Source organism: Dunckerocampus dactyliophorus, chromosome 15, assembly GCF_027744805.1.
Source record: "Dunckerocampus dactyliophorus isolate RoL2022-P2 chromosome 15, RoL_Ddac_1.1, whole genome shotgun sequence".
NCBI classification, from domain to species: Eukaryota; Metazoa; Chordata; class Actinopteri; order Syngnathiformes; family Syngnathidae; genus Dunckerocampus; species Dunckerocampus dactyliophorus.
The window spans coordinates 2603209-2626141 of NC_072833.1; the positions used below are offsets into that span (position 1 = coordinate 2603209).

General features: G+C 42.3%; 1 protein-coding gene across 2 annotated transcripts in view; it reads left to right on the forward strand.

The window, feature by feature from the left end:
- The window catches only part of wnt5b (wingless-type MMTV integration site family, member 5b), a 51140-nt gene extending 28284 nt beyond the window's left edge, over nt 1-22856 (forward strand). The window contains exons 2-7 of one of the 2 annotated variants that reach the window (XM_054800943.1): nt 12275-12441; nt 13017-13104; nt 13187-13346; nt 16918-17210; nt 21529-21687; nt 21764-22856. In XM_054800943.1, the coding sequence (XP_054656918.1) occupies nt 12323-12441; nt 13017-13104; nt 13187-13346; nt 16918-17210; nt 21529-21687; nt 21764-22063 (1119 nt within the window). In that variant the 5' untranslated portion in view covers nt 12275-12322 and the 3' untranslated portion in view covers nt 22064-22856. Of the gene's footprint in view, nt 1-12262; nt 12442-13016; nt 13105-13186; nt 13347-16917; nt 17211-21528; nt 21688-21763 lie in introns of those variants that run through there. The other variant, XM_054800942.1, reaches the window with a different exon arrangement.
- The last annotated feature ends 77 nt before the right edge of the window (nt 22857-22933 follow it).

Sequence of the window (22933 nt, forward strand, 5' to 3'; positions counted from 1 at the left end):
CAAGTTGAGGCAATAAAAATCATTTTAAAAAAATGAAGCAGCTCCTCGGAACAGACGTTGCAGCAAGTTCTACACAAACGTCTATAGCCGAAATGCTTGCCCTCTTTCGTCTTAATCTCCTACGTGGAATCATTTGATGAAGAAAATATTGACTCCCGTTGCACAAAATCCTTGAAACTTCCCCACACGGATGTGCGTGCAACGTCATGCTTTTTGCGCATGCACGTCACTTCCTGGACGCTTTGTTTTCACATTAACAAGTTGCATTGTTTTGATAATGGGAACGACCATATCAAAAATCGTATTTTAACAAAAACTGTGAATTGGGCATCATACCCTGCAGTGTGAACGTAGCCAAAGATTTGTTAAACATTTTGTCATAATATTTAAGTTCTAGTTTTGTTCTGTTTAGTTCTGTCGCCCCTGGTAGTCTGGTGAACTTCCCTTTTGGGCTGTCAACTTGTTCATGCAGTTGTTTTGGGGCGTTGCGTGCGCTTTTGGCATTTGTTTTTGATCATACAGCATTTTCTCTTTGCATGTGTTTTGTGATGTTTGTGTTTTTTTGGTTTTGTATTTTTTTTCCCCTCCGTAACAATTTTCATAAAAGGTACACACTTTCATGCAACACAAATAAACAGCATCGACCCGAATATACGACATCGCTGAATATAAGACGACTCTTTCAACTTTAGCATCAGTAATGCTATTCCATTGCAATATTTTCTTCTGTATTTGCATTTTATTACAGTTACCAAATATGGTTCCTTGCCCGTGGGTAAATCCAAACAAGTCTATGTTGTGGCAACATGTAAAAAGTCAACATGTTCTTAAGTGGCTGACTGAGGCGATAAAATAATCTGAAAAAGTGTCAAAAATAAAATGTGTCTTTCATTAAGACTTTGAAGCTGTTTGTCATCTTGCATCTGGCTTTGCTTATGTTTTGACATTCATCATTAATTCAGTAACGGCAGAATAAAGTGTGCTGCTGTAAATGTGATTTTTTTTTCTTTTTTTTTTTTTTACTTTCTTTGCTGCAATGGGCCTCTCTCACCCTCGAAGTAACCTTGATCTGTGTGTGTGTGTGTGTTTATCTCCATGTGTGTGCATGTGCATAGCCTATTCAGTCCAAGGAACATATGTCTGTCCCTCTGTTGTGTGCGTGCGTGTGTGTGTATGTGTGAGTGAGCGAGAGAGATAATATGACAGGGGAGCCGTTTGCTGAAGCCAGTGGAGTGTGGCGGAGTGCTTGAGAAAGAGCGAGGGGGAGGAAGAGCTGATGGGAAATGTAGAAGTAGAGTGAAAAGGGAGAGCAGGGATCAGGTGAGGATTAGAAGGGTGCAGCAAAATCTGGATTTTTTGTTTTTTGTGCTATGAAATATAGTTTTCTTTCTTGATTGGATAGCACTCACCAGCGGTCTTGTGAGTGTTAAAAGCTAATAACGCTATGCCCAGTAAGTAAAACAGGAATATCAGAAGCTATTATGGTTCATTTATACTGTAGATATGCATTGGTTTTATTTGAGGACATCTCGAAGTGTTGCATTACTACAATAAAATGCCCCAAAAATCGTTTCAGCCGCTCATCCACACATGAATGGAGTTCTGGGTGACCTGAAATGGTATTTTTTGAAAACTGCTTCCAGAGTGGGAAAATCTGAAAACGCCGGCTTATCGGTGCCGTGTTGATGGGCAACACAGAAACGATGACATGATGAGCTTTGATGACAACCCAACATATCTGAACATTTTGACGGACCTGACTCACCCCGGTTGACATTCTCCTAATATTTTGTTGTCTTGTCTATAATGACTCGCAGAACTTATTCCACTTATCGTAAGCGAAAATCCGTTCTTTCTTCTTCTATGGTTTGGAGTGTCACGTGGTTCCATCTTGCGTGCCTGTTCACAGCGCCACACATAGGAGTGCCTTGTGTATAACATTGTTTTCACTCAGTGATGTGTTCCCGTCCAGATGCAACTACTGTACAGTATATACTAATCCGGCACCGTGTGGACACAACGTTTTTTAATCTGCCAAAAAAAAAAAAATCCCCAGGACGTTCTTGTGTGCATCCCAGAATATCATACCAACCCACAGATACATCACAACGAAGTCTTTGTTACATAATTGCCTTTCTAGCTTTTTTTTGCAAGAAAAAGTCCAACATGTTTTTAGATTTAACCAATATAATAAAACAGTGCAACAATCGTATACTAATATAGCAAATGTAAATAATATTTTTTTACACCTAAAAAGGCGTTAAAATAAGAATATGGAGGGTTCTGTGCATCATAATACAGTAATAGGTCATAGTATGCATTAGTTGTATTTGAAGACATCAGGAAGTATTTTGGAGCCCATTAGAGTTGAGGACAATTATAATACTCCATAGCGCATTGCCTATCTGCCCAATAGCTTTAATTAAAAGAAGCCTGGCCAATACGTCTTTTTGAATTTAATCAATGCTAATAATTTAATATTTATATATTTACTTGATATAATTTTTTTCAACTAAAACAGACACTAAAATAAGAATATGGGAAGAGCGAAAAGCATTGATTTGAATGCTTGTATTTTCATACAATAGAGAAACACTAATGGTCAAGAAGGCCAGTGTGACTACTAACACAAATGTCCTTTCACTTTTTATTTCATATTCGACATCAAGGGCGAAGCCAACCAGTCCCTTCTGGCCGCTGACACACACGTCCTTGCAACACCTGGACAAACCACCCTTTACCGCATATGTGTCGTGTGTTTTCAAAGCAAAGGCTCGCCATCTGAATACTAAGCACCGAAACACCTTGACTGACAGAGCAGGTTGCCATTTTCATACACTTCCAGTGGTAGAAGTTGCGGACCTAAACTGGTTTTCTGCCACGGTCATAAAGCATAATGGGATTAGCCTCACCCAAGGGCTCTGTTCAATTAGACGATGTGACTGATCATTTCCTGTGCAGCCGTCAATTTGATATTTGGGAGGCTCAAAGGGGAATTCAGAAGCAGTGTGACATTTTGAAAGATTGGATGCAAACTTAGTAGCCAAAAAGAGGTTCATCCAGAGCCAGAATTAATTTTATATCCAACAATACAGCACAGCAAACCTCATTTGATTGACTTTTGACAGCGATGTAAGCATCTCAACATGCGTAGCGCTGTATTACATGTTCAGTTTACATTGCTGACAATGGCACAATCTAGATCAGATCCAGATTAAACTTCATATGATTTTATAGCATACAAACAGCAAATCTTCGGAGACCCCATCACTACAGTTCACATATAAGCATCCGGAAAAATCTAATAAAGCATACTAAGCATAATCAAATAAAAAAATAAATGTTAAAATTTCACAAAAATAACTTCTCAGAAATATTTTTAAAAGTGAGAAAATTTAAATCCCACCCTTTTTACGTAAATAGTGTATATTGACAGACTGCACATCAATAAACAAACACATTCTAATAAATTACAAACTTTAATCACACAACATAACATCTTTTGGTGGCGGTAAGGAGAAAAAGAAGGCTGGAAAAGCAAGGAACAAAAAGCCACAGGCTCAAATGTTGAGCAGCAGAAGCTGAGCCTCTGCATGACCTGCTTGTCTTGCCTGTGTGTGCGTGTGTGTGTTTGTGTGTGCGAGTGTGTCCTCTTTAGAAAGCCTGCTGGGCCCATGCTCGCACTCACACTGAGCGAGAGAGAAGAGCACAAGAGGAAGAGTTGGGGGAAAATAAGCAGTGAAAGGAGAAAGAGGAGTATTTTTAGTGGGGATGAGGCGGGAGAGGCGGTCACATGATGTTTCTGGAGATGATACAAAGAGCACGATGCCAGCAGTGTGTGTGTGTGTGTGGCACCTCCCCAGATTGTGATAATCCCCGTCATGTGACCGTGTAAAGTGCTGATGTATGCATGGCCTGGTGTGTCGGTTGAAGGCGCTACATGTGTGTGATTTTGACGTGTTGATGGTTGAAGCGAGGGCCGTACGCGAGTGATTGTTCCTCCTTTGCTTCATCTGCACCCCAACTGCTGGTGTTGCCGCTGCTGCTGGTTGCCAAGGTTACGCAGGCATGTGTCAACCTGTCCCCCCCCTGAAAGCTGACACCTACCTGAGTGGATATTACCATGTCTGTGTGCAATCTCTCTATGCCACACACACACACACACACACATGTTATATAAAGTTTTGGTGTATCAATGTCACTGTCTGCTTTCACTTTCATGTCATCCCTACTGCTTGTGTGTGTGTGTGCGCGCGTGTGTGCGTTGCACCTGCATGCTCACAGTAAGTGATGAATCTTTTATGTTACTTTGAGGTGTTTCCTTGCTTCACCTGCACGGTGCTCAAACACATGTATGGCAGCCGACAGTATGCCCGCTTTCAAAGACCCTGGCGCTCATTATTCTTACCTCCTGTTTTGTGCTGTTGTGTTTTCAACTCTTCCCTACAAAGGAAAATGTGCACACCTTTAACATAACCTGCTGTATGTGTGGGCCTCAAAGGCTAACCTGTCTACAAGCACAAATGCTCTGATCGTCCATGGCAGGAGTATGTTTTTGTGGCTAATTAGCGAGCTAGCCTGCAATCTCATCCTTTGCAATGGTGTTTTTTCTTATTTAAAAAGCAAATACTGTATGTTTAGTTATGTGTTGTAACTTATCTATTTAGCTAGCTACAAGGCAAGAATGTGTCTTGTGATAGCTCGTCAGAAAAGCTACCTAGCGAGGAGAAGACGTTATGCTCCATTCATGAAACCTGGGAAATGTCCAACTTCTGAGGAGGAAACTTTTTTGCAACGTCAAGAGCCTACATGTGAGGCAAACCAAGATGCAGCAGTCCAGTCACTCTCAACCACTGTGCCGCGAGATCAACATGTGTGGCGCGGAGATATTATCCAGTTTCACTTAATTTGTTTGAAATTATTATTTATCTGCTACAAATAATGTATTTTTATGTGCCAGCGATTCAATTCAATGTTCTTCCACTAGATGGCAGAAGGCACATAGTTAAAGGGATAGTTTGGATTTTTTGACATGAAGTTGCATGAGATCCCCATCAGCAGTGGACTATAAAATGGGGCCCCTTTCTCCCGTGATAAACGAGGGAACACTGTATATAGTTTTTGAATCGTGTCTTAACCCGTGTACCGAGATGCGCATCCAATCGTTTACCACAAAGGGATTTCATTCATTCATTGTTATTGATAAAAACGTCTTTCTATCTGAGATTAACTGTGATGAATTATGAGTATAAAATGTGATTAATCGTGATTTAAATATTTTAACAATCAATTTATCAATTTATCAATTGACAGCCCCAGTTATTATTGTGCCTGTTGTGAGATAATTTAAACCTGCAATAAAAACCTGTTCTTCAAGTCTGGTGCTTCGGTGGTGGTCTCATCGAACAATTACTGACACCTAGTGACCAATGTCGAATACTACATTCACAAGTTAGTGGTCTTTATGGCTTATACTGTCAAATTGTCTGTAATTAATGATTTTCTTAATTTGAAGTTTGTTCTTTTGATTAATCAAGTAACGATTTATTGGATAATCGATTAATCATCGATTCATAATTAGTTGTTGCAGCTCTACCCTTGCTCAATGAATACAAGCTTATCACAGTCGTAGGCCAAGTTTTTTGTTTCCTTCCAACATGAGGGCACTTGCTATTTCCCAGCGGCCTTGAATGCAGCATCAATAGGAGACAAGGCGAGCGTCTCGATGACACTTACTTACTCATAAAATCCATTTGCTTTCTGTGCAATAGCTCCCCTTCAAGTGCTTGTTCCGCCTCTTTGCAGCGCCCTTCATCAACACTTGCAACATCATAACCAACCTCTTATTGTCTTCCTTTTATTCATTCTGATTTCCAAACAAGAATAAGGTGAGGCCTACAGTAGATAGCATGCGGCTGATAATGAATGCCACAAGGAGGACAGACAGGTGAGGCGGCCATCATGAGGTCGTCCCCGTCTTTTATCCTCCTTTGTCTTTGCACGCATCTTTCTCCTCGATCGCATCTTTCCCCTCTATCTCACCGACAGGTCGTCTCACTGCGCCGCCTCACAGGCTGCGTGCATTGTACAGCGTGTGTGTTCATACACTGTGTGCGTCTCATGCTTTGACACCACACAGACTGCCTAGACGTGTGTGTGTGTGTGTGCGTGTGTGTCCTCAACAATGCCTTTGGATTCTGCCAGCTCTGCAGTCTGACATCGGAGATTTTTCAGCCACACTTGCTCTCTCAGTAGTCAGCATTTTGGCATTTTCTCAATGCACTCTGTCATCTGCTGGCATGAAAAGGCTGCGTATTCGTGTGTGTGTGTGTGTGTGTGGGTACAGTATGTGTGTTTGTGCAGGGAGCCATGAAGGTGGAAAATAGCTCATTTTACCGTCTTAGGATTTGCACTGAGCGTGTTTTGGAGACTGTTAGGTTGGCTCAGGACCGCTTAGTGGGTCAAAGGCAAATTTTAATGGTCCATCAATGTCCGTTAGTGATACCAGTGCTCTAATGGGATCTAACACTTCCAACACTTGTAACACTTGCATACTGGAATGCATGCGAAAAGATGTCCGATGAGATTAAATGTGGCCATCTCCAACCAGTTTGTAATGTAACATTTTTGTTGCTGTAGTTTCCAGTGGGACAGTATACTGCTTTTGCATCCTATTATCACAAACAGCTCGCTCACAGTATTACAGATTTTTTTTTTTAATACTAGTTCTCATGTTAGACGTGCAGGTGTGCCTAATAAAGTGGCCAGTGAAATGCATGAAAGAGAGGGCTGGATGAGAACTAAAGCGTCAAGATGAGTCATCACCAATGTGTTTAAACGATCACCCCATAAAACCCCAAATTTAGCCCACGCTCATTTTATTGAAGTCTCATTTCACATTGTTGCACAAAACAAATGTGATATTTTGAAGCAGTAATTAAGGTAAACAATGTGTGGAATAATTAGGCATATTTCCATCCCTGTGTGCGTGTGCCCATGTGCGTGCGTGTGTGGTTGGTGGGCAGATACAGAAAGAAAGGAGAAATTATTCTGCTGACAACTGTAGCCAACGTGTGAATAATTTATCCTTGAGGAAATGCATTGTGTGCCTGAGAATTAGAAAACGAGGAAAAAGAACAATCAAATAACCAGAGGAAAAAAAACTTGTGATTTGGCAGGTTGTGCACTGTTATTTGTGCTGTTGTCGCCTTTTCAAGACAAATATCTGACTAAAGAACTTGCTAATTGGGAACAGCTTGGGAAGGAAAAGCTGATTTTGGGTCCAGTGGATAAGAGTTATGAGGCTTGTGGGTCAGCGTTAGACAACTTGTGTTTTATGGTTCCAGTAGAGTTAAAAGGTAATCCTACAAGAAATGAATGTAACTCAGTATGATGCCCTCTGAAGTATATCATTTCTCCAGGGAAGGGGGCTCATGAGGCCTGTGTAGCTTGACCGGCAGAGCTCCGAGGCACCAGGGAGAAATCAGGCAAATCTTGCCCAGTCTCTGTGGCCCCTGCTGGGGCTTCCTGCTCAGGGATTCAGCCTCTCCCTGGGCTCCAGTCAGGTGCCAAATGAGGCCTGGCATATAGCACTCACTGTTAAGGTGCCAAAGTGGGCTGGCTTTGCTGTTAACTGTTGGCAGTGAGCTGGAGCTCAGACGCTCTTCACAGCTGATAATGAATCCGGGTTCATCTACCACGTGTTTCCATAAAGGATGTACACCTGCACAACAGCCTTTAGGAATACATTACTGAAGGGAACCACCATGTATCCCACTGGACATACACATGCCCGTGGATGACAACACAATGACAGCATCCTTGCTCTACCAAGTGGGGAAGATGGTGGATTATAGTTTTACCAGCTCTGACAACAGATGCTATAAATGTGCCAAAACTAAGGAAAACTATGCAATGTTGACATCTCAAATACATGGTCTCCTTCAGTTTTGACACATTTCTAAAATTTTGGGTCAAGGTGTTTGACAATTAATGAAGCTGTAATTCACCCCCTTCACCACTAGGTTGAAAACACAGCATCCGTGCTCTTCCTAGTGGGGAAGATGGTGAACTACAGTTTTGTCAACTCCGTCCAACTTGGCCGCAAAATGAAAGGAGGCGATACCAAGTACTGTTAGAAATGCACACAACAGTCTCCCCCTTCGGTTTGACACATTTATAACGGTTTGTGTCAAACTGGACCTACAATCCACCTGCTTCACCACTAGGTCCGACACACAATGACAGTGTTGTTGCTCTAGTGGGAAAATTGTTTAACTGCAGTTTCATAGACAAAAATGTCATAAATGTGCCAAAATGAAATAAGGTGATACCAAGTACTGTTAGAAATGCACATAGTGGTCTCCTCCTTCAATTTTGACACATTCACATTTGCGGTAACTGAGTCATTGCAGCTGTAATTCACCCACTTCACCACTAGGTCAAACATACAGTGACAGTATCATTGCATCGGACTGACAAAAAAATGGCATAAATGTGCCAGAATGTTGACGTCTTAAATACTGTTGGAACGGACGGGCTCCTCTTTTCATTTTGACTAACTTATTACATCATTGCTCTACCTTGTGGGAAGTCTGACAACTCTGACAGAAAAATATAAACGTGCCAAAATGAAATGAGGTGATACAAACATGCACACAGTGGTCTTCTTCAATTTTGACACATAAATATTTTTGATAGCTTGAGTTATTAAAGCTGTAATTCACCCACTTCCCCACTAGGTAGAGCGCCTTCACTCCAACTCTGCTTTCATCCACGTGAGCATTGGAATACCTGAGACAAGATGTCCCTTGTTTTACGTCTTTCCACAGCAGGGAGGTTTTCTGCAAGGACTAAGAGAGACTTATTGAAGCGTACACATAGAAATAGAAATGTCAGTCTCACTTTCAGACCGTAGCAGAGACGACGTTCCAAAAAAAGGTAGAAAGATCTGTGGAGAAACAGATGGCGATGCTGCGTGAAAAAGAGACAGTGAAAGACGCTGAGAGAAGGAGGCGAAGGAGAAGTGAGATATATTTAGAGAGTTTGAGCCTCGGAGCGAGAGACGCATGACTCATCCTCTGCCAGCTGACAGAAGGATGGATGGAGGGAAGGAGATGGACAGAGCGGGCTGGAGGAGGGCTGAGATGAGGCTGAGGAGGGGGAGCGTGCGTGATGAAGCAGGAAGGAGACGTGTGAAGAAAACATAAAGCCCGAGGCCTCGTGTCACAGTGTGTGTTCACATGTAGGAATTAACACCAACACATTGGCAGCAGTGCCTGTGCTGAAACATCTGCAGAATTTTCACAAAGGTTCCCAGTTCCCCTCACTCTCCACTGTCACCACTTTGTGACAACCTTTAACCTCCCAGCGCAGGGAGAGAAGGAAGAAGGGAGAATCTCTAGATCAAGTAGTGCCTTCTTTTTCCAACATTGCTCCCTGTTGCATGGCTATTGCTCATATCCTCCAGGGATGACTCTGCTTCCTCGCTCTCATGGCATCCTCTTATTTAGACACAGCCCTCTTCCTTTTTTCCACTCCTACTGTTTGCATTCTGTATCTCACATGGTTTTTCTCCCCCAAGTCCTTGCTTTTACTTGTAATAGTGGGATGTTGGCTCGACAGTGCCCTCTTGTGGTTGAAAGAACACAACACAAGTCTCTGGGATGGTCTCTTCCTGATTTTGTGCAGTGGGTAATTTGGACATCTCACTTTAACTCGCCCCAAAATGCCTCAAGGGACAACTTTGGTGAAGATTTTAATTATTTTGAATGTCTTCATTTAGAAAAACACCATTACAGAGACACTTTTGATGAGTCAAGGTCTACAGAAGGCCATTAGTAGTCACTGCTGAATGTTTAATTATGCCGAGCCTTGCTGTTGTTAGCATACACAACTGTCTTAATATTGAAATTTAAAGTCCCCAGTCCCTTTTTAAACTCATCCAGGGAACATTACGAAATATAATTGTGTATGTAAGAAATTAAAGTTAGAGCTGTTTTGCAACAATTTGCTTAACAATACTGTAGGATAGCATTTATGATCAAATGCGGCCTCAGTGTTAGGCCCACCTGCACCACAACGCTCACTTTCGATTGACACTGTCAGGGATTTTAATAACGGAACAAAACATACTCTTGTGCTTGCACTTTGCAGCTGGTTTCTTGTAGTGTCAGCTGATTGTTGAGAGAAGGTTAACGCCCTCAAAATACCCCAACGGACGACTTTATTGATTATTTTCATGTGTTTTTGAATGTCCGTCCATCCATCTTCTATGTCGATTATCCTCACTAGGATCGCGGGGGTATGCTGAAGCGTATCCTCGCTGACTTTTACCAAGAGGCGGGGTACACCCTGGACTTGTCGCCAGTCAATCGCAGGACACATATAGACAAACAACCATCTCCTGACTGTGTGACCACCGTGCGGCCCTGTGTTTTTGAATGCCTACATTAAAAACACAATTCTTATATACACAACTACTGTGCTGATACGATACTTTTTACCTGAAATTTTTCAAGATCATGAAATGATTTCCTGATTTTGCCTTTAATTTGTTGATCATGATTATCAGCATATCAGAATACAACACACGACAAATATTTAAGGTTACAAAACGATGTATAATGCTATATTCACCGTTTCAGGCGGTAAACCACGAACGTGACATCGAAGACAGGATGAATGTGTTGACTTACTTCCTAGAGCAGTGACTCCTAACCAGGGGTACGCGTACCCCGAGTGGCACGCAAGCAAATTACCGGGTGTGCGTGGAAGCATTTAATTTCCAAGATGATAAGCAAATGTTGTCACTCATTTCATATTAAGCCTGACAATAAAATGGAAGGTGAGTGCTATACAACTAGTTTCCCCAGGGAGACAATAACCTGTGGCACAGCTGCACCAAAATGATAACAGTTGTGTTACATTCTGCTTTTGGAGAATTACCAACACGTTTGAGCGAGGGGGTACTCATGGTATGACAAAGAGGCTCTGGTGGTACACAAGACAAGAAAGGTTGGGAAACACCGTCTTAGAGCACAGGCACTTTACAAATTAAGAGCATGCCATACATTTACACAACATAATGAGTAAATATCACAATACTTAAACTTAATTGTCAACAATTTAACAATATCTAAATAAATTCGACAACGTGACAATAGCAAACACAAAAATGCAATCATTCCCTTTTAATGACACACAATTGTTTGAGCAAAATACAGTCAATGGTGCAAAAATACCTAAACAAAAGCACCCTTTTTGCCCTCTTGTGTCCTAGTACTTGTTCCCGGAGTTTGTAAACAATATAACAACGTAATAATATGAACACAATAACTAAAAAACACATATACTGTATATACAGTATGTGGGAAAATATATTTGGATCGATCCGCCCACCTAGTTTCTTGTAGTATCACCTTATTGTCGAGAGAGGACATGACCATGTTCCTCCAGGGGGTGGTGGTGACGTCATAGCAACACACACCACCTCACACTGATTGTGTGTTCATACAGAGACTCCCATTAATAGTTCAAACAAAAGCCCTAACACGTTAAATTAAAACGTAGGAGCCACATTTGAACACACTCTCCAGGCCACATAAGGACGGGGGGGGGTGGGGGGGTGTTTGTAAAACCCTCCTGCCTAATTTTGCGCGCACGTTACTGCAGTGGCTTTTACGCGCACAACGTGTGACGATCCCTGTTTGTGTGCATGTTAGTGCTCTTTACAAACAGACAATTTAGTGATGCATATGACAAGAAAGGGGCGTAAAAGACAGACATTACAATCCAAATAAGCTTACGAAAGTCTTCCACATTTGTGCGCATCCAATCCCGCGCAACTCCAGGTCGTAAAACTGGGAGGGAATGAGGGTGGGGGTGCTCAGAGGTGAATAGGGGGTGGGAAAGGGGATTTGAGGGAGACTTGAAGTGGCCCGCAGAGGAACAGGACGTGGAGGAAGTGTCCTTTTATTTATTAGCCTTTTTATCAGACACTTCATCTTCCCTCAAGACAACAATATCGCACTTGCTATACATTGTTTCATTATCTTATTTATCTCATTTCTGGTGGCCACTCCCTCTTTTTTAATGCGTAAATCCAAGCATTTACGCACAAGCTGGATGGACTTTTGTGGAGACTACTTGTTGTAACATCAGAACCAATGCATCGATCTTAGGCTTGCAGACCTGCCCTTGATGACGGCCTACTGCGTGTGGTGCTTAGTGGACTAATCTTAAGGTCTTTTGAGCCATGCCCATGTCCCAACAGCGCACCACTTTCCCCGTAGCCGGCTGTGCTGCACCAAGGCGGCGGACCATGGACACCAGCCCCGTGTGGAGACGGCGGAACGGCGACGTTCGGCACTTTCTGCTGCTGCTGGTCGCCCTCCTCACCGGAACCTCGCAGTTGTTGGTGGTGGACGCCAACTCGTGGTGGTGAGTAACTCTTATTTAAAACGTTTTATTGCGCTTTTTACAGCTCCAATAAATCAGCTTTGATGAGTGAAAACAGGCCATGTCTTGTATGCGATCATAAAGGGCATTACGCACGGCAGCTTTACGCACCGTTTTCCTCCTTTCTCCTCTTGTATTTGATTTGCTTCTTGACTAAATAACAAAATGTGATTAATAGACGTCACTTCGGATTGCCTGTGTGTGTTTTTAAGATGGGTGGGGGTGTAGCTTTTTAGAACAAATGTGAGGGCTCTGTCACAATATTTACCCTCTTGGAACCCCAAATGGCCTGAGCCAGGAGCCTGCTGTTTGGACCTTCATTTAGCCACACTTGTTCTTGACTTACAAAGCAAATGTACCTCATGTTGGGGTTGCCGGGTGCATGTGCAGGTTAAGTTCACCTTGTAGATGACCACCATGTACCCCGACAGACATCTAAACATGACTTTTCTCTGTCCAATGCCAAAACGCCATTGAAAAATGATGCATTTTAGCACACAAGCAAAGCCAGCGCCACTTTATTCTTTGAAGAGTTGTCATGAATGCATCTCTCGCAGGTCCATGGCGCTGACCCCCATCCAGAGGCCAGAGATGTACATCATCGGCGCTCAGCCTCTTTGCAGTCAGCTGTCTGGTCTCTCCCAGGTAACACCGTGCACCTGCTTTAACACACCACGTGTCCCTGTGTTCATTTCTCCCAGATAAAATAAACTCTGCTTGTCCCCAGGGTCAGAGGAAACTGTGCCAGCTCTACCAGGACCACATGATGTACATCGGGGACGGGGCCAAGACTGGCATTAAGGAGTGCCAGTACCAGTTCAGACAGAGGAGGTGGAACTGCAGCACGGTGGACAACACATCTGTCTTTGGACGCGTCATGCAAATCGGTAAGGTGCAGTCTCCATCCTAGTCAAAAAGGTGTTTGATGGAGTTAAAGTGACCGCATTCATACACACATACCTTTTAAAGACCTTACTTTGTGCATTATGCCTTCTACATGGCATACAATTGTCCAAAATGTGTTGCTAAGATGAATAAGGCAAACTCAGGGCTCTAAATCAACCTCTGATTTATGAATTAACCGATTAAAGGGTCTGTCTCAAAAATTTTGTCCATTTAGTGTATTGTTGTGCTGAATGTCTTTTTCCTCCATATTACTCAAGTGTGATTAAATTCATGAAATACACCCCAAATCAGTCTAATGAGCCTGAAAGTCTTATGATTTTACTGTATAATAATTCCGTTTTTGCTTGCAATTGTCACCAAATAAGTGCAAAGCTGCACATTATGTTGAAACCTTCCAAAGTACCACATGCATTGTTGGATTAAAGTGGTGAATAATTGTTTTGTTTTTTCTAGTTGTAAGTGGGCAGAATTCTGCAAACTTTCCACAACATATTTTGAAGAGGGGGGAGCAAAGCTAATGAAGTTTTTTATTTTAACATTACAAGATATAACCTTTTTTGAACTGTCATATCATCTCAGTGAATAATTAAACTTGTTAAGTATAACTAAACTAAAACCAGTCTACAGTAATGAGCCTTATAAGGTTTAATCTTTTTACACTTGTGAAATTTATTTTCATAGCTTATTTTAACCCAAACAAACGGAATATGCTTGTTTTACCAGAACTTTAACCAAAAGTTGGTATCCACCATTCACATTTTGCATTTCAGACTGCATTTATTTCTAGTGTTGTCACATTATTAACTGAAAACCTGAATGAAAAGGAGGCTTGCGGGCGCCTCATGTGGCCGTGGGGGGCTACCTGTTGGTGACCCCCGGCATAGTTGGATGAAAGTGCTGAATAATTTGTTTTTTGTGGGCAGAATTATGCAAAAACTAAAAACATATTTTGAAGAAGTGGAGCAAGGCTCAATGACGTGAACATCTTTTCTTTTTACTTTAACATTGCAAGACATTCTTTTTGTAATTATTGTATGATCTTAGTGAATAATTAAAACCTATTCAAGTGTAGAATAATTAGTTGTTTGTAGTTGTAAGTGGGCAAAAACATATTTTGAAAAGGAGGAGCAAGTTTGCATATTTTTTTACAACAAGATATGACTTTTAAAAAATGATTTTTTAAAATTATGTCAGTGAATAATGTAGGAGGTGTGTCTTTTATGAGGGTGATTTTAATTAAAAAATGCACTAAACAATCGCCAAATAAAGCAATTCAGTGTCATTGTGAGCTATGCAAGCAGGAGAACAATGCAATGGAGTCACGTGTCAGCGGCCTGGTTTGCAATAAATACGTCCCGGTAGCTTGTCCATTTTTCGATGACTATCCCGCGCCCCTAATTCCCAGCGGGAATGTGGGAAAGCTCTCATCAACAAGTATGTGTCAAATCCGCTGGGAGGCAAGCAGACGAGGTGTAAGTCCCCTTCGTCCCCTCTCTGTCTGGACCCCGAGTCTCTCTATTGACAATCCCGGCTATGTCCACCTTTAAATGGAGGTGTTAGTCGCTCCATTGTCCCCGACGCTGCTCTTTTGAAATGCGTCGATGAGCTGACACCGAGCCGGCAGATCCGGAGCTGTCCCATTTGAAGTCTGCAATGCTCGGGCTCATAAAGCCACCGCCTCCACCACCAGAGCGCTCTTGGTGCGCCTCTTCTGTATGCAGCTCATGCATTAATATGTGCATGCATGCGTGCATGTCTGCAGGTCCGCATGTGGATTGCACCATTACTCAAACATGCACCCTCAACTTCCACATGTAGCCAATTATAAAAGCATTCTATGCCCGTACTTTATACACGCGCGACAGAACGTGACGTGTAGACAAACTGCTGCGTGCAAGTGCAGGCAACGCGCAACTACAAGTATGTTTATAGTGGGGGGGGGGAGAGAATACTTTTAAGCAAGTATGTTTATAGTGGGGGGGAGAGAATACTTTTAAGCAGATTTTTAAAACTATAGTGTGACATATGGAACATTTTTAACACACATTTTACACTTGGTAGGCAACAATTGGCCTTAAAAATGGACAAATTACTGTTGATAGTCAAAAACATCACTTAAAAGTACATCTTAAAAGGCATAATGTGTGATTTTGAACTTTCTTAACACCACTTTTGCACTTGTTAGGCAGTGATTGTCTTTTTTAAAAAAACAGACACTATAGTGTGTGTGTGTTGGGGGTCGGGGGGAGAAATCACTGTAAAGTGCATTTTAAAAAGCCTGTCATTTAGAACATTCCAACGCCGGTTTGACACTTAAGGCAATAATTGCCTTAAAAACAGACAAACTAATATGTTTATAGTGAATGAAACAAGTACATTTTTTAAATTATAATGAGGTATTTTTTAACATTTTTAACTCCAGTTTTACATTTAGTAGGCAAAGATTGGCTTAAAAAAACTGACAAATGACTATGTTGGTAGTGTGGGAAAAATCACTTTAATGTACATTTTCAGACGTATGATGTGACTTACGTGACATTTGAAGCATAAATTGACAGTTAATAATTGGCTTTAAAAAAACGGACAAATGCCTACACTTATAGTAAAAGCAAATCACTTTAAAATACACAGTATGACGTTTGGTCCATGGCATTGCTTTAAAACAATACTGAATGGCAGGCTATATATAGGGTTAAAGATATACAGTAAATAAACACTGGATAGATAGATGGATGGATTCATGCGTGACCATAAACAATCAGCCGTATTTTAAAGCTGCTTTTAAATACCAGTTAATAAGAAGTTATGAGAACACATAATACCGTAATTAGCGTTCAGATGTGCTAAAAATGCATGCAGTTTTGACATTGAAACACAGCCAATGCATGACTGCAATGCTTCCTTGTAGTTAAGTTTGCATGTATGAGGTCCATAAAGGAGCCCAGGCAGTGTGAAGTTCAACAAGAATGCTCTTGTTGCTGTTGTGATGCAAATGTGCAGAGTTTCACAGTACTTAAGCTCTTACCTTTCCAGTAGCTGTCCCTGTGTGTGCTTCAGAGGCTCTTTGTGTATTAATGCACTGAATGGGATGTTGTGTATTGCGAAGTGTGGTCTGGGAGTCTTCAATAATATGCTCCGCAAAGTGGGGACAGTTTGGAGAAGACGGATTAGGGTCCTGTTGGGTGAGTTTGGTGTGGAAGAACTGGAAAAAAGAAAGACAGACAAAAATAATCGCTCTCCAAAATCTTGTCAAAAGAGCTGTATTTTCATTTCCCGTTTGTGTAGTATCCAGGTGTCCAAGTACTTTTGATTATTTAGTGTGGTTGTATTTGGGGATTCATCGTCTATTTTGCTGAGTAAGCACAATAATGTGGCATTTAAGTCAGTGGAGTCAAACACATGTATTGTCTGTTGTTGGCTCATGAAGGGTGTGAGGGAGCTGCCATGTTTCCTATCAACACACACACACACACACACACACACACACACACACACACACACACACACACACACAACCTTGCTATAAGGATGCCATGTCCCTTCTTCCCCCAGGCTCCAGAGAAACTGCCTTCACCTATGCCATCAGTGCTGCCGGCGTGGTCAACGCCGTCAGCCGGGCGTGCCGCGAGGGCGAGCTGTCCACGTGTGGCTGCAGCCGGGCGGCGCGGCCACGTGACCTGCCCCGCGACTGGCTGTGGGGCGGCTGCGGCGACAACGTGCACTACGGCTACCGCTTCGCCCGGGAGTTTGTGGACGCCCGAGAGAGGGAGAAGAACTATCCCCGCGGCTCGCCCGAGAACTCGCGGACGCTGATGAACCTGCAGAACAACGAGGCGGGACGACAGGTATATCGTTTTCTGGGCGTATGCAGCGTCCTAGTGGTTAGCGTGTCTCCTTCACAGTCAGGAGATTTGGGTTTGGAATCTCCATAGTGTGGAGTTTGCCTGTTCTCCCCTTCGTGGGTAGTCTGGCTTCTTCCCACATCCTCAAAACATGCATGTGTGAATGTGAGTGGCTGGCCAGGGCATACCCCACTGTGATAGGCTCAAGCTCACCCATAACCCCAATGAGGACACGCGCTATAGAAAAGGGATGCATGGATGGCGCGTCCTCTGCTTGTAAGCTGGAATGTGTGGGTGAGTCAAGGTGGCCCCTGACTGCCTGACCTGGCTATATTTGTGTGTGTGTGTGTGTGTGCGTGTGTGTGTCAAGGTTATTTATTGGGAGGGTCCAAATGGTAGAACTGCTAACGCCCTTGGAGTCTGGCTATAGGTCACTCGGTCAATGCACATTCCAGGAGCACACATGCACACACACACACACACACACACACACACACACACACATTATAAGATTGCTAAACATAAAAATAGAATAAATAGTCTTGCTCGAGTTTTGCCTCACACTGTTTGAGAAGAACGGCAGTAAAAGGAGCCTTGCACCTTTGATTGGGCTCACACACACACTGACACTACCTCATAAAAGGTCCATTTGCCGTGCTTGTGCTGAACAGCGCACGGGGAGAATGTGTGTGTCAAAGTTGTTTACAAGACGAGAGGCCCGTTTCATGTACGTCCCTCGTTTGATTTGTGCGAGAGACAGTGAGCCTGGTTTTGTGTGTGTGCGTATCCAAGGTCAAAGGTCAGGGCCTGGTGAGCTTGTGTTCCTGCCGTGAGTGTCCCGCTGGGGTTGTAAGAGAGCGTATGAGGCATCTCTGCCGGCAACTGTGTCGACACATTTTCCACTTTCATTGTCTGGCGTCCATCCAAACGGAAGAGAGATGAAACACCTTTTTTCAGCTCTTTTGCTTCTGGACCGTATGCTGGTTTGTCCAAAGCGGGGATTTGTCCCGCTTGGTTGAGCAAGGCAAACCGCAGTGCTTTTGTAGAGGTGACAGGGGCGTGCCTCTAAGTCTCTGTGTATGTGTGTGTGTGTGTGTGTGTGTGTGTGTGTGAGAAGCGTGTAGACAGAGACGACGGAGAGTGAGCGATGGACCTCCGTCACACTCCCCCGACTCTCAAAGACACACACACACACACACACACACAGGGAGGCTCACTGTCTCCATTTGACACAAATCAAATGAGGCGGTACTTGTCTCCCTCACACACACACACACACACACACACACACACACACACCTACACACACACACATGCATGTACATTGTCATTGTAAGCAATAAAAACATCAACACATTTATCTGTCAACAAGATGATGTTTTTGTCACAAACCCCAACAAAAAGCTCTGCTAATTTGTTGTTAAAGTGTGGGAGGAAACCAGAGCACCCGGAGAACATGCAAACTCCACAGAGATGCACAACGGAGATTTGAACCCAGATCTTCCCGATCTCCTGACAGTGTGGCCAACATGCTGTGGCCCCGATGTGTTTGTTGTTTAATGAAATGTAATTTCATTTATTCATATCAACTGCCAGCTGTCGCTGAACCACTGCAACATAAACGGAGCACAAAACACAAGTAAACAATAAAATAATAAAACAATGGGTAACATTTGTAACAAAAGTGTCACAGTGCTCGTATGTGCCAAATGTGGTTTGGAATAAATTAGTGTAAAGTTTTTTCTTGAGAAAAAGTAAGTCCGTGAAGGTCCAGTTTTGCTCTTTAGATACCAATCAAGTAAACTTACAAATATTTCAAAAAAATGTAAATAATAATCTTTACATTTTTAAAAGCACATAAGTGAACACTGGAACATTTAATTGATTAATTTATTATTTTATTTTATTTATTTTGCAAACAGACAGTGGGTATACAAACTGGGTATAAATTGGGTATACAAATCCCATAAAGCTAAAAACATATATATTTTTAAGATGTAAATAATTAAATATTAGTGTAGTGTAATAGTCGTGTAGAGAGAAGAGGATGCAGAAGACAGGGTTAGATGGAGGCAATTGATTCGCTGTGGCAACCCCTGAAGGGAAAAGCCGAAAGGAAAAGAAGAAGAATTAAATATTAGTGTACATTTCTTTTTTCAGCTAGAAAAAATAAAATAAAAATAATAGGCTATAAACATTTTCAAAAGTTAAAATGAGTGTGTTTTGCAAGATCACCGGATAAAGACAATCCCAAGCATGAAAGTGTAAAAAAAATGAAGCTTATGCCATTTAAAGGGTCTTAAACTTGGCAAATACTGTGTTTGCATCATTTCCATCAACTACATGCATAACAAGGAGCTACAGTAACCTGAAGGAACCACAAAAAGAGCACATTGACTCTGTTGCTTCCCTACACACACAGACACACACACACAAACACACGGTCAGTCAACCATGATGGAGACATGGTCTTGTCAGGAACAATGGCTTAGCAGCCGTGTGTGGGTGTGTGTGTGTGTGTGTGTGTGTGTGTGTGTGTGTGTGTGTGTGTGTGTGTGTGTGTGTGTGCGTGTCACTGAGCCCAGCAGGCATGCACCACCAAAGAGCACAGTATGATACAAAGTACAAGCCCACTAATAACCTCTTTACTAAAATAGTCGAAAATCCAGTACATCAAATATAAATATATGCTCTCCAACAGACACCAAACATACAAACATGTATTAGAGCCAACAAATGAGCGCATGCTGACTATTTATGAAACATAAGCCCTCACAACACATCATTGTTTGTCCCGGGTCAGCGAGGTTGGGTGGTGGGATTGGAGGGTGCCGAGTGCTATGCCTGCTGGGTAGGAAAGGAGAGGGGAGCGAGGAGTCAGGGGTTAACAGAGGTGAAAAGGTAATTGGGATCAGGCAACACGAGGAGAGGACGGCGAGTGATGCGAGTCAGTAATAATGAATACACACACTTTGGATGTGTGTTGCAAACACTAAATAGCATGATGAGTGATCTCTTTGGCAAGATTTGTGTGGGGATTGAGGCGGGGGAGGTAATTAATGCAAGGGCCCTGGTCTGGCTTTACAGGGTTGAACGGCTCCCCCTAAAGTCCACTGCCAAGCGCCATAAATCTTCTTGTGTTTCCTGTTCTGTTTTGTTAAAAACATGCACAGGAGATGCTAACAGACAACCCATGCACGCATTTAATATGTGGGAAACAAAAGTAGCAACAAGAAGTGATGACAAGGAAGAAAACACCAAAAACTACATAAAAACAACGGAAGACAGAAACTGAAATCATCCTCCTTTATAAATATTGTTTTCCACTGGTGAGTTTGTTCCCTCGTGTCTAAAATGAATAACATTTGAGTAATAATACACAAATACACACATACAAAAACAAATAAATGTCCAAACCTTGGGGGGGGACCATTTTGATATTTATTTTGTCAAACGAATGTCATACATTTAAAAACAAACTTTTGTGTCAGCTTTGTAATATTATTAGGGCTGTCAATTTTTTAATCAGATTAATCAGTTTTAACATTAATTAATCATGATTAATCGCCATCAGCAACTATGTCTGAAATATGCAAATTTTTACTGTATTTAATTAACAGAAATATAAATGACAGGGCGGGATTATATATATTTGTATGTATTATTATTATTATTATTATTATTATTGTTTATATGTATTTGTATGTAACAGCTCTAAATGAACTGAATATGTCAATCAAGCGAAAAGAGAAGTCTAAAACACTATTTGTCTAACACTAGTCTCTTTAATAGTAGCAGACCATTTGAATCCCACTTTAAACCTTGTTATTATGCGCAATGAGGGGTTGCATTCAGACATCACATATTTGCCGTGATAACAGAGAGGCATGCTCGTTCTGGTGCGCATGCATTAGTTACACTAAAAATTTTACGTAATTAATGAAATAAATTAGTTACTGCCGTTAACACGTTATTTTTGACAGGCCTAAATATTGTTAGTTATTTTTGTCACTTTTCAATCCTTACATTACACCTTTTTGCCCCCCCCCCCCCGCCCCGCCCTTTTTGCTGTTGTTACATTTCAACAATATGGCCTCACATAAAAAAGTTCTATTGTAGGAGCTGCAGACGGCTCATTGTAGTTCTACACAGATGCCACAAGGGGGCAGCCATTGTAGAAGCAAAAACAAATCTATGAGCAACACTCACTATCACAAAACCTTCCAACACTTTGACTTTTCTTCAAAATATGTGACTAATTGATATGCCAACAAACCTAAAAGATGTTTTTTGTTTAATAAAACTTTTCTTCATCTTCTAGGCGGTGTACAACCTTGCCAACTTGGCCTGCAAGTGTCATGGCGTCTCTGGTTCTTGCAGCCTGAAGACCTGTTGGCTCCAGCTGGCTGACTTCCGACGCGTGGGCGAATACCTTAAGGAGAAATACGACAGTGCCGCCGCCATGCGCATCGGACGCAAGGTAACAATCTCATGATGCTTCTTTTAGAGGTAGAAAAAGGTCCGTGTCACAAGGAATCTGTTTTTGTCCAATTCAGGGCAAACTGGAGCAGGTGGACAAGCGTTTTAACCCCCCGACCCCGGAGGACCTGGTCTACATCGACCCCAGCCCGGACTACTGCCTTCACAACGAGACGACGGGCTCGCTGGGCACACAGGGCCGCCTGTGCAACAAGACGTCGGAGGGCATGGACGGCTGCGAGCTGATGTGCTGCGGCCGAGGCTATGACCAGTTCAAGACGTACAAGCACGAGCGCTGCCACTGCAAGTTCCACTGGTGCTGCTACGTCAAGTGCAAGCGCTGCACCTCCCTGGTCGACCAGTTTGTCTGCAAATAACAATCTTCTCTTTATTCATATCAAGTGCCAGCCCGATTAATCATTTCCTGCCTATAAGTATCATCACTTCCTGCTTTCCTCATCCAAACCCACATTGGGTTAGCAGGTGGATCCTTAGGACACATGTGACTCATAAAATCTATAACTAAATAATAAATTGATTATTATTTAAGAGACTCGCGCGCACACGCACACACACACACACAGCATCATTATCCATTTGAGGAAACTGCTTGAGTCACCAAAGACTTGTGACCTCTCACCCTTGAAGGTTCTGGCCTGCCGGATGTGCAGATGACGCACAATGCCTGATATTGGAAGACCACTGCAGCAGGTGGGGGAGTCAACACAAGGAATCTCATCTAGAAGAGGAAGAAAAGGCCATTTAGGCATAGGAATACTATTAATGTCTCCATGTAACTAGCACAATTACAAGTACACGTCTGGTGCGGGTTAACGACGCTCGCCTCACTGTTGACGCTGCCGGGTGACCTTCATGTGACGGCAACGAAATTCTCCATCAGCGAGATTAATGAAGCTGAGAGACCGTGCCTCGTTGTTACGCAACAGCAAGTCCAGCGACCGTGATTGGAAATGAACAGTCAATTTAGCTCCATGATGAAGATGAAAGAATTTGAATATATTCCAATCCAATTGATGACAACTGACTGTGTAAAAAAAGTGTGTGATGGACTGCAATTTATTATGAGCTACTTTAAAGAGAAAAGTATATATTTTATTACTGTGTATTTTCTGTTTTCTATGTTTTATACATACTCTTTTGATAAACCAGTTGATAGCGAAGCCTTGTTTCTTGTGTTTTACTTGTGCATTTTATCATTTTTTGGGGTTCTTCTGGTTATTTGTTGA